The sequence below is a fragment of the Hevea brasiliensis genome, chromosome 14 (genome assembly GCF_030052815.1).
Source record: "Hevea brasiliensis isolate MT/VB/25A 57/8 chromosome 14, ASM3005281v1, whole genome shotgun sequence".
NCBI classification, from domain to species: domain Eukaryota; kingdom Viridiplantae; phylum Streptophyta; class Magnoliopsida; order Malpighiales; family Euphorbiaceae; genus Hevea; species Hevea brasiliensis.
Genome location: NC_079506.1, coordinates 22974372 through 22985438, shown reverse-complemented (window position 1 = coordinate 22985438; position 11067 = coordinate 22974372). Strand labels below are relative to the sequence as shown.

General features: G+C 32.2%; 2 protein-coding genes across 3 annotated transcripts; one reads left to right on the top strand and one right to left on the bottom strand.

Moving 5' to 3' along the window:
* Positions 1–6746: 6746 nt before the first annotated feature.
* Positions 6747–8037, bottom strand: LOC110637289 (putative serine carboxypeptidase-like 52). The gene is made up of 6 exons (XM_021787325.2): positions 7948–8037; positions 7760–7831; positions 7558–7668; positions 7059–7237; positions 6906–6963; positions 6747–6818 (listed from the first exon to the last, which is right to left on the bottom strand). Exons 1-6 carry the CDS (start codon positions 8035–8037, stop codon positions 6747–6749), a joined length of 582 nt encoding a protein of 193 aa, XP_021643017.2.
* A 1092-nt stretch (positions 8038–9129) lies between these two features.
* On the top strand, positions 9130–10840 carry LOC110637261 (UPF0481 protein At3g47200). 2 transcript variants are annotated; one of them, XM_021787294.2, is made up of 2 exons: positions 9130–9266; positions 9364–10840. In XM_021787294.2, exon 2 carries the CDS (start codon positions 9384–9386, stop codon positions 10638–10640), a length of 1257 nt encoding a protein of 418 aa, XP_021642986.2. In that variant the 5' UTR covers positions 9130–9266; positions 9364–9383; the 3' UTR covers positions 10641–10840. The 2 variants fall into 2 exon arrangements, with proteins under 2 accessions (XP_021642986.2, XP_057990985.1); XM_058135002.1 differs by having other exon boundaries at positions 9132–9266; positions 9358–10840.
* The last annotated feature ends 227 nt before the right edge of the window (positions 10841–11067 follow it).

Here is an 11067-nt window from a genome sequence, read left to right as displayed (position 1 = left end):
CAATTGGAAGATTTTGGTTTAAAATATAATCTTGTTCCAATTAGGTGTGACAACACAAGTGCCATAAACTTGATTAAAAATCCAGTCCAACATTCAAGAACAAAACATATTGAGATAAGACATCATTTTATTAGAGATCATGTTCAAAATGGAAATATCAAAATAGAGTTTGTTGCCTCTGAAAATCAATTTGCTGACATCTTTACAAAACCACTTAATGAAGAAACCTTTTGTAGAATTAGAAGGGAAATTGGTATGTGTGAACCACTTGCTTAAAATTGAAGTCATAATAATTTCATGTTACTACATTTTATTCAATGTGTATGTGATCTACTATGATATAAGTTTGCTGAGAAATCTTTAAAGAATATTAGCTAACTTGTTTGTGTACACGTGAAATTAGTTTACTAAGTTGTATGCTAATATTGCTTGACCTAAATTAGTTTGCTATATCGTGTACTGTTCAAATCTCAAACCAAAAGGTGATTGTGCTTGAAATTCTCTGCGTGTCCAGCTATGCATTTATCTTCTCACATTTGATATCACATTCTCAGTGCTGTGTCAGACATGTAGAAATGTTTATTTGTGCATATAGGGATAGATAGACTTGTTTGAAATATAAAATAAAAAAAAAGGGGGATAAGAAAACAAGTTCAGTTGAAAGTACAGTGAAACAGAAAAGCGCGGGACTCAAGAGGATTTAAACCCTCTGCCACACGAAACCCTCACGCTCTCTCTCCTCTGCATCGGGTCACGACACCATACCTCTAAAACAGACCCATTTTCTCTCCGACAAAATTCATCCAAACCCATCAGACTTCTCATCTCACTTCTCTTCTTCAGTCCTAACACACCGAAAAACTAGTATTCAAATTCAACATTTTGTCAATGGCTCGTGCAAAATGAAAGTCCCCTGTTGCTGCGGCTGCTTTGTCTTCGTCCTCAGCCTCCAACGATGTCCCTGTCGCCACATTGCGAAAGAAATTGAAAGGGAAGAAAAACCTACCTGCATCGAAATCAGCTGGTGAGTCTTCCGAACCATCCAAAGGTGTCGAACCCACTATATCGACTCCTGAAAAGAAAAAAAAGGGACAAAAGCAAGGGATGGATACCCAACAAAAAATGCGTGCCGTAAAATCTTCGGGTTCAGTGGATAAAGCACTGTTGGATTGCAAATTCATCAAATGGGAGTACTTTAATCAGGTAAACTTTCAATTCAAAGAGCTTTTTGAGTTTCAAGGATGGTTTGATGTTTGTGAATGTACAAATGAGTATTACCCTAGGCTTGTTCAAGATTTTTATAGGACTTTAAGAATGATTGATGATGAGGACAAATTTGAGGTAGTGTTGAATGAAAGTGTATATGGTGTCTCTATTGAACTGATAGCTACGGCTTTGAAATTGCCCAATGATGGAAATAAAATTTCCACACATAAGGATGTTGCTAGGGTGGCAGGATTCAATTTGGTTGAGTTTGAAAACGAAGTGTTCCCTGTTAACACTGCCGCAAATGAAAAGTCCACCAGTACAAGAGCCCTTCAACATATCAAAATCATTCACAGTATGGTGAACTACATTTTCTGTCCTAAATCTGGTAGCTATGGTTATTTGAGTCACTTGGACATGTGTATTATGTGGCACATTGTGAATAAAGTTAGGATGAATTTGGCTTATTTAATTTTCAAAAACATGTGCAAAGCTTATGGGATTGGAAAACTGCCTTATGCACATCTTTTGACTGCTGTGTTTAAAGAGCTAAATGTGAATGTCTCTAAGGAAAGCTCTAGGACTGATTTGATTGTGCTCAGAGAAATACACTCTGACACTGATGGGAGAAAGAAAAGATTTGAAAAGGGTGGTTCCTCCTCTGCTAAGGTTGATTCTGAGTCTGCTAGTGAATTTTTGAGTGAAATTCAAGGGATAAAGGCTACTGTTAATGAATAATTTAGTTCAACCAATCAGTCCCTTGACATTCTGAGAAAATTTGTGGATGTGGTTGACTACAAAGTGAGTCACCTGCTCACTCAAAATGAGGAATTGAAGAGGCTGATTATGGATCTTCAGCAGGCTAAGGAAACTGGTGTTCCAACTAAAGTTGAGGCTGTTACTCAAGTCTCTGCTGATAAGGGTGAAAGCAATAAGGTTGATGAGTCTCTTGCTGCTATGGCACATGAAAGTGACCAAGTAGCTGAACCTGAGCTTGAACCTGCAGCAGAAGCCCCTGTTGAGCATGCTAGTAACCAGGTCATTGAACCTGAAATTGGCCTTGCAGTTGATATACCTACTGAGCATGATGGTGAAAAGATTGTAGAAACTGAAGGTGAGCTACCAAAGGATGGTGAAAAGGTTCTAGAATCTAAACAAGTTGTTGAAACTGCTGCTGCCCCTACACAGCAGAAGGAAGCTGCTCTCAAGGATCACCAAGAGAGTGCTCAAACTCAGCTATCTGTAGCTGCTGCCCCTGCAGCCAAAAAAAGGTAAGAAAAGGTACAAGTCAACTATGTCAAATCCATATCAGACATTAGCTGCTGCTCTTCAACCACCATCTGAAGAAGATGAGCCCGAGAAAGATGATCAATTGGCTGACCAAGCATCTTAGCCCCCTGTTATTAAACTCCCTAGGAAGAAAATGGTGCCTTCAAAATCCACTCGCAGGAGTAAAAGACTTAAATAGCATCTCATCTGGATTTTTAGTTTACTATCTGCATATTTAGTTTACTAGTCTGTTTGCTACTATTGGTTTTTAGTTTGCTACTGTCTACCTTACTGCGTTTACATTTGGGCTAACATGATTCTTTTTGGGTTATTTTCTCCTGTTTCCTTTTTGATTGATGACAAAAAGGGGGAGAATGGATATGGATATGTGAATATGTGTTTATACTTGTGTTGATGGACATGGAAATGTGGAAATGTGTTGATATACTTGTGAAGTGTGATGATATGTGAATATGTGTTGATACTTGTGTTGATGGACGTGGAAATGTGGAAATGTGTTGATATACTTGTGAAGTGTGATGATATGTGAATATGTGTTGATACTTGTGTTGATGGATATGTGTTTATACTTGTGTTTATACTTGTGAATTGTGAATATGCTTTATAGCATAAACTCAGGGGGAGCTTATGTACAGAAAATAGATTTCTTGGAAATTATGTGCATATATTTAGGGGGAGCATTTTCGGTATACTATACTGCTTGGATTTACATACTCACATAAACTTTCACACACTTTAATTTTTTATTGTTGATTCAGTTGAGTTTTGTCATCATCAAAAAGGGGGAGATTATTGACCCCGTATAGCTCAAAATGAGCATTGATTTTGATGATAACAAAACTCAAAGAGAATCTATCTAACCCAACTTCAAAGTGATGTGTAGATTCTTTGTCTTATGCATAAAGAACCTTTCATGTTGTATCTAAGGAGAAAAGATACTCAAAGGCATTTCAAGACAAATCCAAAATGAGAAAAAGACTATGAAAGCCAAGACTCAAAGAAAAGGTATGAAAGGCATAGTGTTAGAGTCTTAGGTCTTTTGTGAAAAGAATGGATGAGAATTTAGTCATATGGAGCTCAAAATTGAAATTTTATTTTCTGATTACTTTTTCTCATCATGACCTTAGACACTACTATTGAAACATTTTTTTTAAGGTCTAAATCATTTTACATAGCAAGTTGAGACATGCAGCTGTTGACTTAGTTTGTTAACTGGTTTGCTAAAATTTTCAGTTTGCTAATGTGTTTGCTAAAAAAATTAGTTTACTAACCAGTTTACTGACTGCTACCATTATTTCATTAGTTTGCTAACTGTTCAGAGCTGCTCAATTTCGCACAAAAGGACAAAATAACGGCCATTTTGTCTTGGGCAGTGTGTATAACGTTCCAAAAGGGTTTCAAACGGTCTAAAATGATTTGGGACTATAAATACACCTTCTTTACTTCATTTACTTTTGATGAAAGCTTACATTTGAACTCCAACATTGATTTTTCATTTATTGCTTTCATTCAAGAGCTTTAAAGATTTTGAGCTACCATTGGCAAATCAACTCATCTCTTCTTTATAATTTGATTTGTATTGAGTAAGAGTGAGTGTTGAAACATTGAATTGCATTTAAGAGAGGCTGTACAAGCACCTATTGAAGCTTGAGAGAGAAAGTGCTTGTGATAGCACTTGTGGAGGTTTCAAGCTACCTTGGTAAAAGCTTGGTGTTGAAAAGTTGTAAAGGGCTTTTGGTCTCTTGCCTTCAAAAGAGCAAATAGCGGAGAGAAGACTCAAAAAGGGTTCTTTGAGAGAGTGGATGTAGGCTAGTTAAGCCGAACCACTATAAAAATCGTTGTGTTTGATCTCTCTAACCTTGACCTCCTTAATTTTGTGCAATTTAAATTTTATTTGTTATACATGATATTGAATGTTGATTGAATAGATTGAATTGAAAAACTTGAGGACATATTGAGTGACTTGAGAAATTAATGCATGCCTTGTTAGATATTGCCATATACATTGATTGAGGGTTGAATTGCAACTTAGGAACACCTTGTTAAAGCACATATTATTTTCATTATATATAGAGTAGCACCTAGTTGAACAAAGCCACAATTTTCCATTAGGCTACAAGCAAGAGCCGAAAAATTGTTAAAATCTAATTCACCCCCCTCTTGGACTATTTTTGGGACAACATCTTTTGTAATTAAAAAAATAATCATTAAAAAAATGTTTAAAATCTTATTGTAATTTTAATATTTTTAATTTGTGTCATTCATTTTTTATAATTTTATCATGGTAAATAAAATTTTTTTAAATAATAATTTAATTTTAGTCATGAAAAAGTTATAATATAATTTTAATTATAAAAAAGTCACTATTTTTCACTTGGAAAATAAAACTTTTATTATAAAAGATAAAAGTGAAAAATAATTTAAAATTATTTTCAAATCTTAATTAAATTTTAAAAATTTAGAAAATTAATATTTTAATTCTTTATTTAGAAAATTAACATATAAGGATATGAATAGGAAATTCTATTTTAAAGTTTTCTTAGAATTTTTTTTTTTCAAAAAATTACTTTAACTTTTCACAAGTGAACAAGACTTTAAAAATCTCAAGTAGTGGCTAAAAATTAGGTTGATATTGATGTTAAGGGTGGCCTTGGCTCTAAACATTTTAAAAAATATTTTAATATATATAATAATTTTTTTTATTAATTAATATCTTAAAATTTGTATTAATATCTATAAATATTTGTAAAAAATATTAAATAAGTGTAATAAATTTTTATTTTTCATTAATTTTCCTTTTAAAATTTTTATTGGTCATTATTAATTTATAATTTATATATTATAATTTCAATTAAAACATTAAAATATTTATTTGGTTATCATTAAATAAGTATAAAAGTTCAATTAAAAATTAATTATTTAAATTTTTATATTTATAAATTAAATTTTAATTAGTAATTATTATTTATGAAATTTTTTTCATCTTTACTCTTCCTTATTATATATTTATTATTATATATTACTATATATTATATATTTATAATGTATATTATGTTTATATTTTGTTTATTTATTTAAGGCTATATGGACTTAACCGTAGACTTTCTCAATAAAACAAATTAAATTGATTTTTATCCAAATGTGTAAATATAATTCTTTTTTTTTATCTTTCTTTTATTTTGTTTTATTTTATTTTATTTAAAATTTATTTTATTTACATATATACAAATAAATAAAATTAGTGATTTCAACTCTCGTGTAAATTTTGAATTGATATATCAACTTAATTATATATTTATTTTTATATGATATGTTTACTTTATTGTTTAACTAATCTCTAATTTTCATGTTTCTTTAATTTTAATAATAATTATTTTTTTTAATTGTGTGTTATTATATCATATAATCTAGTTAGTAATACGTACTTTTATCATAATTTAATTGATAAATAATTTTTATAATTTAATATTTTATATTATTTTTTTATTAGCTTGATAAAATATTTTATTGATATATATTATAATTTAAGACTAGCTCCCCAATTAAAATTTTCTTACTCCATCATTGCCCGTGTTGCCTGGTCTGCAGACGCGATAACTTTGCCGTGATTTGCAGCTGGCAGAATGACTTAGGATTGCCTCTTTCTGCACTGGCATTTTATTTTTCAGGATTATACTTACTTTCGTTTAGCCACAAGCACTTTAACAGTATATGTTACAGTTATATATATATATATATACATATATATATATATATATATATATATATAAGGCCTTTTGTTCTTCATGAACCAAGAATGAATTTCAATGTCTCTATCAAATTTTTTTCTCATCAATGCCAATAGAATTAAAATGAGTCCAAAACTATCTTCACAACTTATATTCCCATTCTATGACTAGACAATAACCAATAACCAATAACCCAGGAACAAACAACCCACAAACATCTCATATTTGCCTTTGAAATATAATTGTTGTTAGTGAAGTAAAGCATGCTGATTCATCACAAAAGTACAATGAACTATGCAACATATGGCAAGGACAAAGAAGTTAGCAACATATTACTGAAATCATTTACCCAAAAAAAAAAATGTATTACCAAAATTTACTCTTTGAATTTGTTTTTAACATTTGAGAAGACATTGCTATAAGCTTGTTGAATAATTGGTGCTATAATTTTGTCTACAAAGTAACAGGAGCTTCAAATTTTAGTAAGCTCTCACCAAGTCCAAGCGTTTCTCACATTAGATACTAAGATAACCACCTATCAATCATTGCAAGACACTCCTTAGGCTTGTACTCTGGAGCTGTATGACCCCCTCCCTGTAATGAGCCAAAAAAAAAAGAAAAAAAAGTTACCTTATGTTCACATTCTGATTGTGTAACCACTTGCAAATAATGTTCACTTGCCTTTACAGTGTTAAAGACCAAACCGTCTCCAAATTTGTGACCATATTTTAATGTGAATCTGCAAGGAAAAGAAAATTGAAATGTTAAATTGGATTATAATTGTTTTGTAAAAGACTATTTGAAAGAAAAACAAATTGCTATATAGAAACCAACCCTGCTATTTGGCCCTCAACAAACCAAGGTCTCCAATCATCAACACCGGTTAAATTGAGAGTGTAAATCCATGCTACTGTACCAGTGTAAGGAATTAGCATGTCATGGTCGCCACCGCAAGAAAATGCATAGGATAAGGAATACAGCCATATATGAAAGAAAAAGGAGAAAACTTTTAGCTGTAGAGTGATGTTGGTGGTTAAGCTAGTGGAAGAAAAATCATATATTTTCCTCCAGTTCTAGAATTAATATTTGTGTTATTAAAATTCTACAGCAGTTTTTAGAAAGTCCAAGGGCTTTATGTGGTATGCTGGAATTTATATACCTTGTTGACGCTGTATGAGACGTGAGCTAAGTTAAATACAGATGATCTTCAATGACAATTTATTATCACCTAAAAATATTTCTTGGCAACGTAAACTGGAAAACAAAATCACTATTGGAGAAACTGAAGAGCAACAAAATGACCCAAAAAAAAATATATATAATCATACGATACCTGAGCACGATAGCCGCTCATGACGAGTTCTTTATGGTAAAAGACAGTACTCAATATGTGATAATCATAAGCCAGGGTTTTGTTACACCTCATCCAATCGGTTATGGTATCCTGATTTCCAGCAAAAGTAAGAAAATTGAGTATGCAACAGTGATTAAAGTGGATTTAACAAATCTGAAATTAGCACATTGAAGTTATTTACATTTCGAACATGAAGAGCAAGCTGCACACGTTCATCATTTGCCCAGATGTAAGAGAGTACATAATTTGATTTCTGCAAAGAAGTACAAGATTTACAAGATTTGCTGTTTGAGATTAGAGTCTAATTGAGCTAAAACAATATCTGGTGGATTGGACTTCTATCTTATGAAGGGAGAGAGAGAGATTTACTCGGCACCAATTGTCAGGACCTTGCTGCGATGATAAAGCAATGTCCACAGGAGTGTCATAAAAAAATTTGTGTCCCCACTTCAAGCTCATTGATTTTGGTGATGCAAAACTGCATTTTGGTTCCAATATTTGGGCATTACATACTTTTGTAGTGCACTAAAAGTTCACACATTCTTATTAGTTTTTATTTATTTATTTATTTATTTTTAAGTAAAGGATACAGTAGATTGTGAAGAAAAATGATAAGCCTGTTTATTTTCCCCCTCCATTCAACAGCTGAAGGAGAGATTTTTTTTAACCTGCATTTTTTTAAACATGTTGTGGTGTTGCTTAATTAGTAGTTTTTATTTTATTTATTTAATAAATTTATTCTTCAAATTTCACTATGAAATTAAAAAATATTGTCTTAATGGATATTGATTATAGATAATATATTTCGGATATTAAAATTGAGCTAGACTACTAGATAATAATATTATGTATTGAGTTGAGTTAGACTTTCTAAATTAAGTTTTAATATTTTAAAATAATGTTTTATCTTATATGTCGGTGAACAATAAGATTTACTACTGGTTTTGTAAACTTTCAATCGACCTAAATTTTAGTACTTTATCCATAGAATTAAGTGGTGACATGAGTGCCTGAATTTATATAAGTGGAAAAGGTGGAATTGAGTCCAAATAAAGAAGTAGGTGGACATATTTAAAAAAAAAGAAGTTGGTGGACATGTTTTTAATTAAATAACAAGTCACCACCTAATGCGATTATATTTTAATATCTAATAGACTTTTCCTTTTTGTTGAGGTGATTAATTTTCTATTCCCCTACCAACTCTTGATGGGAAATTAACAGAATCTCAAAAAAAAAAAAAAAATGGAATAGATGACGAGATAAAATATATTGGAAAATTCTTGCATAGCAAAGTTTCCTAATAAAACATAAGCATATTTTTTTAAAGCATCAAAGTTGTGGAATGATATTCGTTATATTATATGCTATCTACATTTGAGATTTTGACATAAGCATAGTTTTTTAAAGCATCAAAGTTGTGGAATGATATTCGTTATATTATATGCTACGTACATTTGAGATTTTGAAATAAGCATATTTTTTTAAGGCATCGAAGTTGTGGAATGATATTCGTTATATTATATGCTATCTACATTTGAGATTTTGACTCTGGCGAAGGGAAGCAATTTCTCATCCAATAATACACGCAGATCAAATCATAAAGTTCTTGGGATATGTTATCTGTTTACAGCACAGCAGCCTGATATCCATATCTCTCCTACTAAGACTACTCGTCTCGATCAGACCAGGTAATTTGTCTGTAGACTTCTGTAAACCATTGTATATCTTATCATGTTGATGTTTTCTATGCTCTTCAATACTTAAGTTTTTCATTACTAGTTGTAGATTTGGATACTGCCTAGCCAATGATGGAGAAGCAGATCAATATTGACGTTGACCAAGTTTTAGCATCTTCAATCCGAAGGAAATTGGTTCAGAACTCTCCGGTTTCTGCAGGTTGCTGCATATTTAGAGTTCCCAATACACTTAGGAAACATAATGAGCAGCTTTTCGAGCCAACATTTATTTCAATCGGTCCATATCATCGAGATATACAGAAGTTCCAATTTACTGAAAAGATCAAGCTCTGGTACTTGGATTGTCTTATTGCTCGAGCACCAACTCCTGAGACAAGTTTGGAATGTTTCATCAAATCCATTAGAGCAAATGTAAAAAGTTGCCTGGAATGCTATGGAGAAGAAGTACTGAAATTGACTAATGATGAATTTGTGGAGATTATGGTCATCGATGGCTGCTTTATTATAGAGTTTTTTCGTAGAAATGCCAATATAGTGCCAAAAAGTATGGATGACCCTTTGTTTAAAATGCTTTGGGTGCGAAAAGTTCTAGTGACCGACTTCTTGTTACTTGAGAATCAGCTTCCTTGGTTTGTCTTGGAATGCTTGTTCAACCTCACCGAGACCAGTCATGATGAGGAAAGGCGTCCCCTTTCGCAGCTTGCTTACAATTACTTCCATCGGAATGCTTTCAAGACAGAAATGATTGAAGTTAACCAGAGACTCCAAAACAAGCATTTACTAGACTTGCTAAGGAACATCATACTCCGTGGAAGTGAAGATCCTCAAGAAAAAGGTTTCTTGCCAATTCCATGTGTGACAGAGCTTCTGCAAGCTGGAGTTGACTTTGCAGTAGGAGAAAAGACCAGCTTAATGAAGATAACATTCGAAAATGGAATATTGACAATCCCTCCATTAGTAATTTTAGACAATGCAGAATCTTTCTTTCGCAACCTAATTGCATACGAGCAGTGCGACAGAAGTCTGAATGATGGAGTTACAGCATATGCTGCATTTTTAGACAATCTCGTAAACTCAAGTGAGGACCTTGAGTATCTGCGCCAAAAGGGAATTATAATTTGTTACTTGAGCACGGAGGACGTGTCTGCTTTCTTCAACAGGCTTTACAATGACGCTCATTTGACACGTTATCCTTATAGAAAGATTTCAGAGCGAATTGTTACTCATTACCAATCTCGTTGGCCTCGATGGCGAGCAAAATTGTGTCGAGATTACTTTAACAGTCCATGGGCAATCATCTCCCTCATTGGTGCCATCATTATTTTGGTTCTCACCTTCTTGCAAACGCTTTATGCCATGTTTTAAACCTACGTCTCTATTACTTTCCTTGCTGTTCTGTTCTTTTTAGCTTTTTCGTTTTGGACTTACTATATAGCTCTTATTGGACTTACAAACGCTTTTCGTGCAATTTTTGGGCTTGGGCCTTCTATTTGGGTTGGGTAGTGTAGTTGCTGGATCTTTAGTTTGTTTATTGTACATCATTTTCTCTTGGGCTGCCCAATGAGTTCGCCTTTCTTTCCTTTTTTTTTTTTTTTTAGCTTCAATCAAGAAATTTAGTCCAAAAATTAAGAATTTAAATTTCTTGATTTTTTATTTCAATAAAAAAATCATGAAATTTAGTTTATAAATTTTAATTTTTAGGCTAAATTGAGTTTAAATTGAAAATTTTGGACTAAATTAGAGAAAAAAAAATAAAAATTAGCTAAATTGAATTTCTTCAATAAGTACATGG

What these genes read in the sequence shown, in the direction of transcription:
- LOC110637289 (XM_021787325.2), bottom strand. Translation starts at nt 8,037, where the DNA reads ATGAGCTTGAAGTGGGGACACAAATTTTTTTATGACACTCCTGTGGAC. An exon ending in GTCCTGACAATTGGTGCCGA is followed by an intron (nt 7,832 to 7,947) that starts GTAAATCTCTCT and finishes ACTTCTTTGCAG; the next exon opens with AAATCAAATTATGTACTCTC. An exon ending in GTTGAGGGCCAAATAGCAGG is followed by an intron (nt 6,964 to 7,058) that starts GTTGGTTTCTAT and finishes TTTTCCTTGCAG; the next exon opens with ATTCACATTAAAATATGGTC.
- LOC110637261 (XM_021787294.2), top strand. Translation starts at nt 9,384, where the DNA reads ATGATGGAGAAGCAGATCAATATTGACGTTGACCAAGTTTTAGCATCT.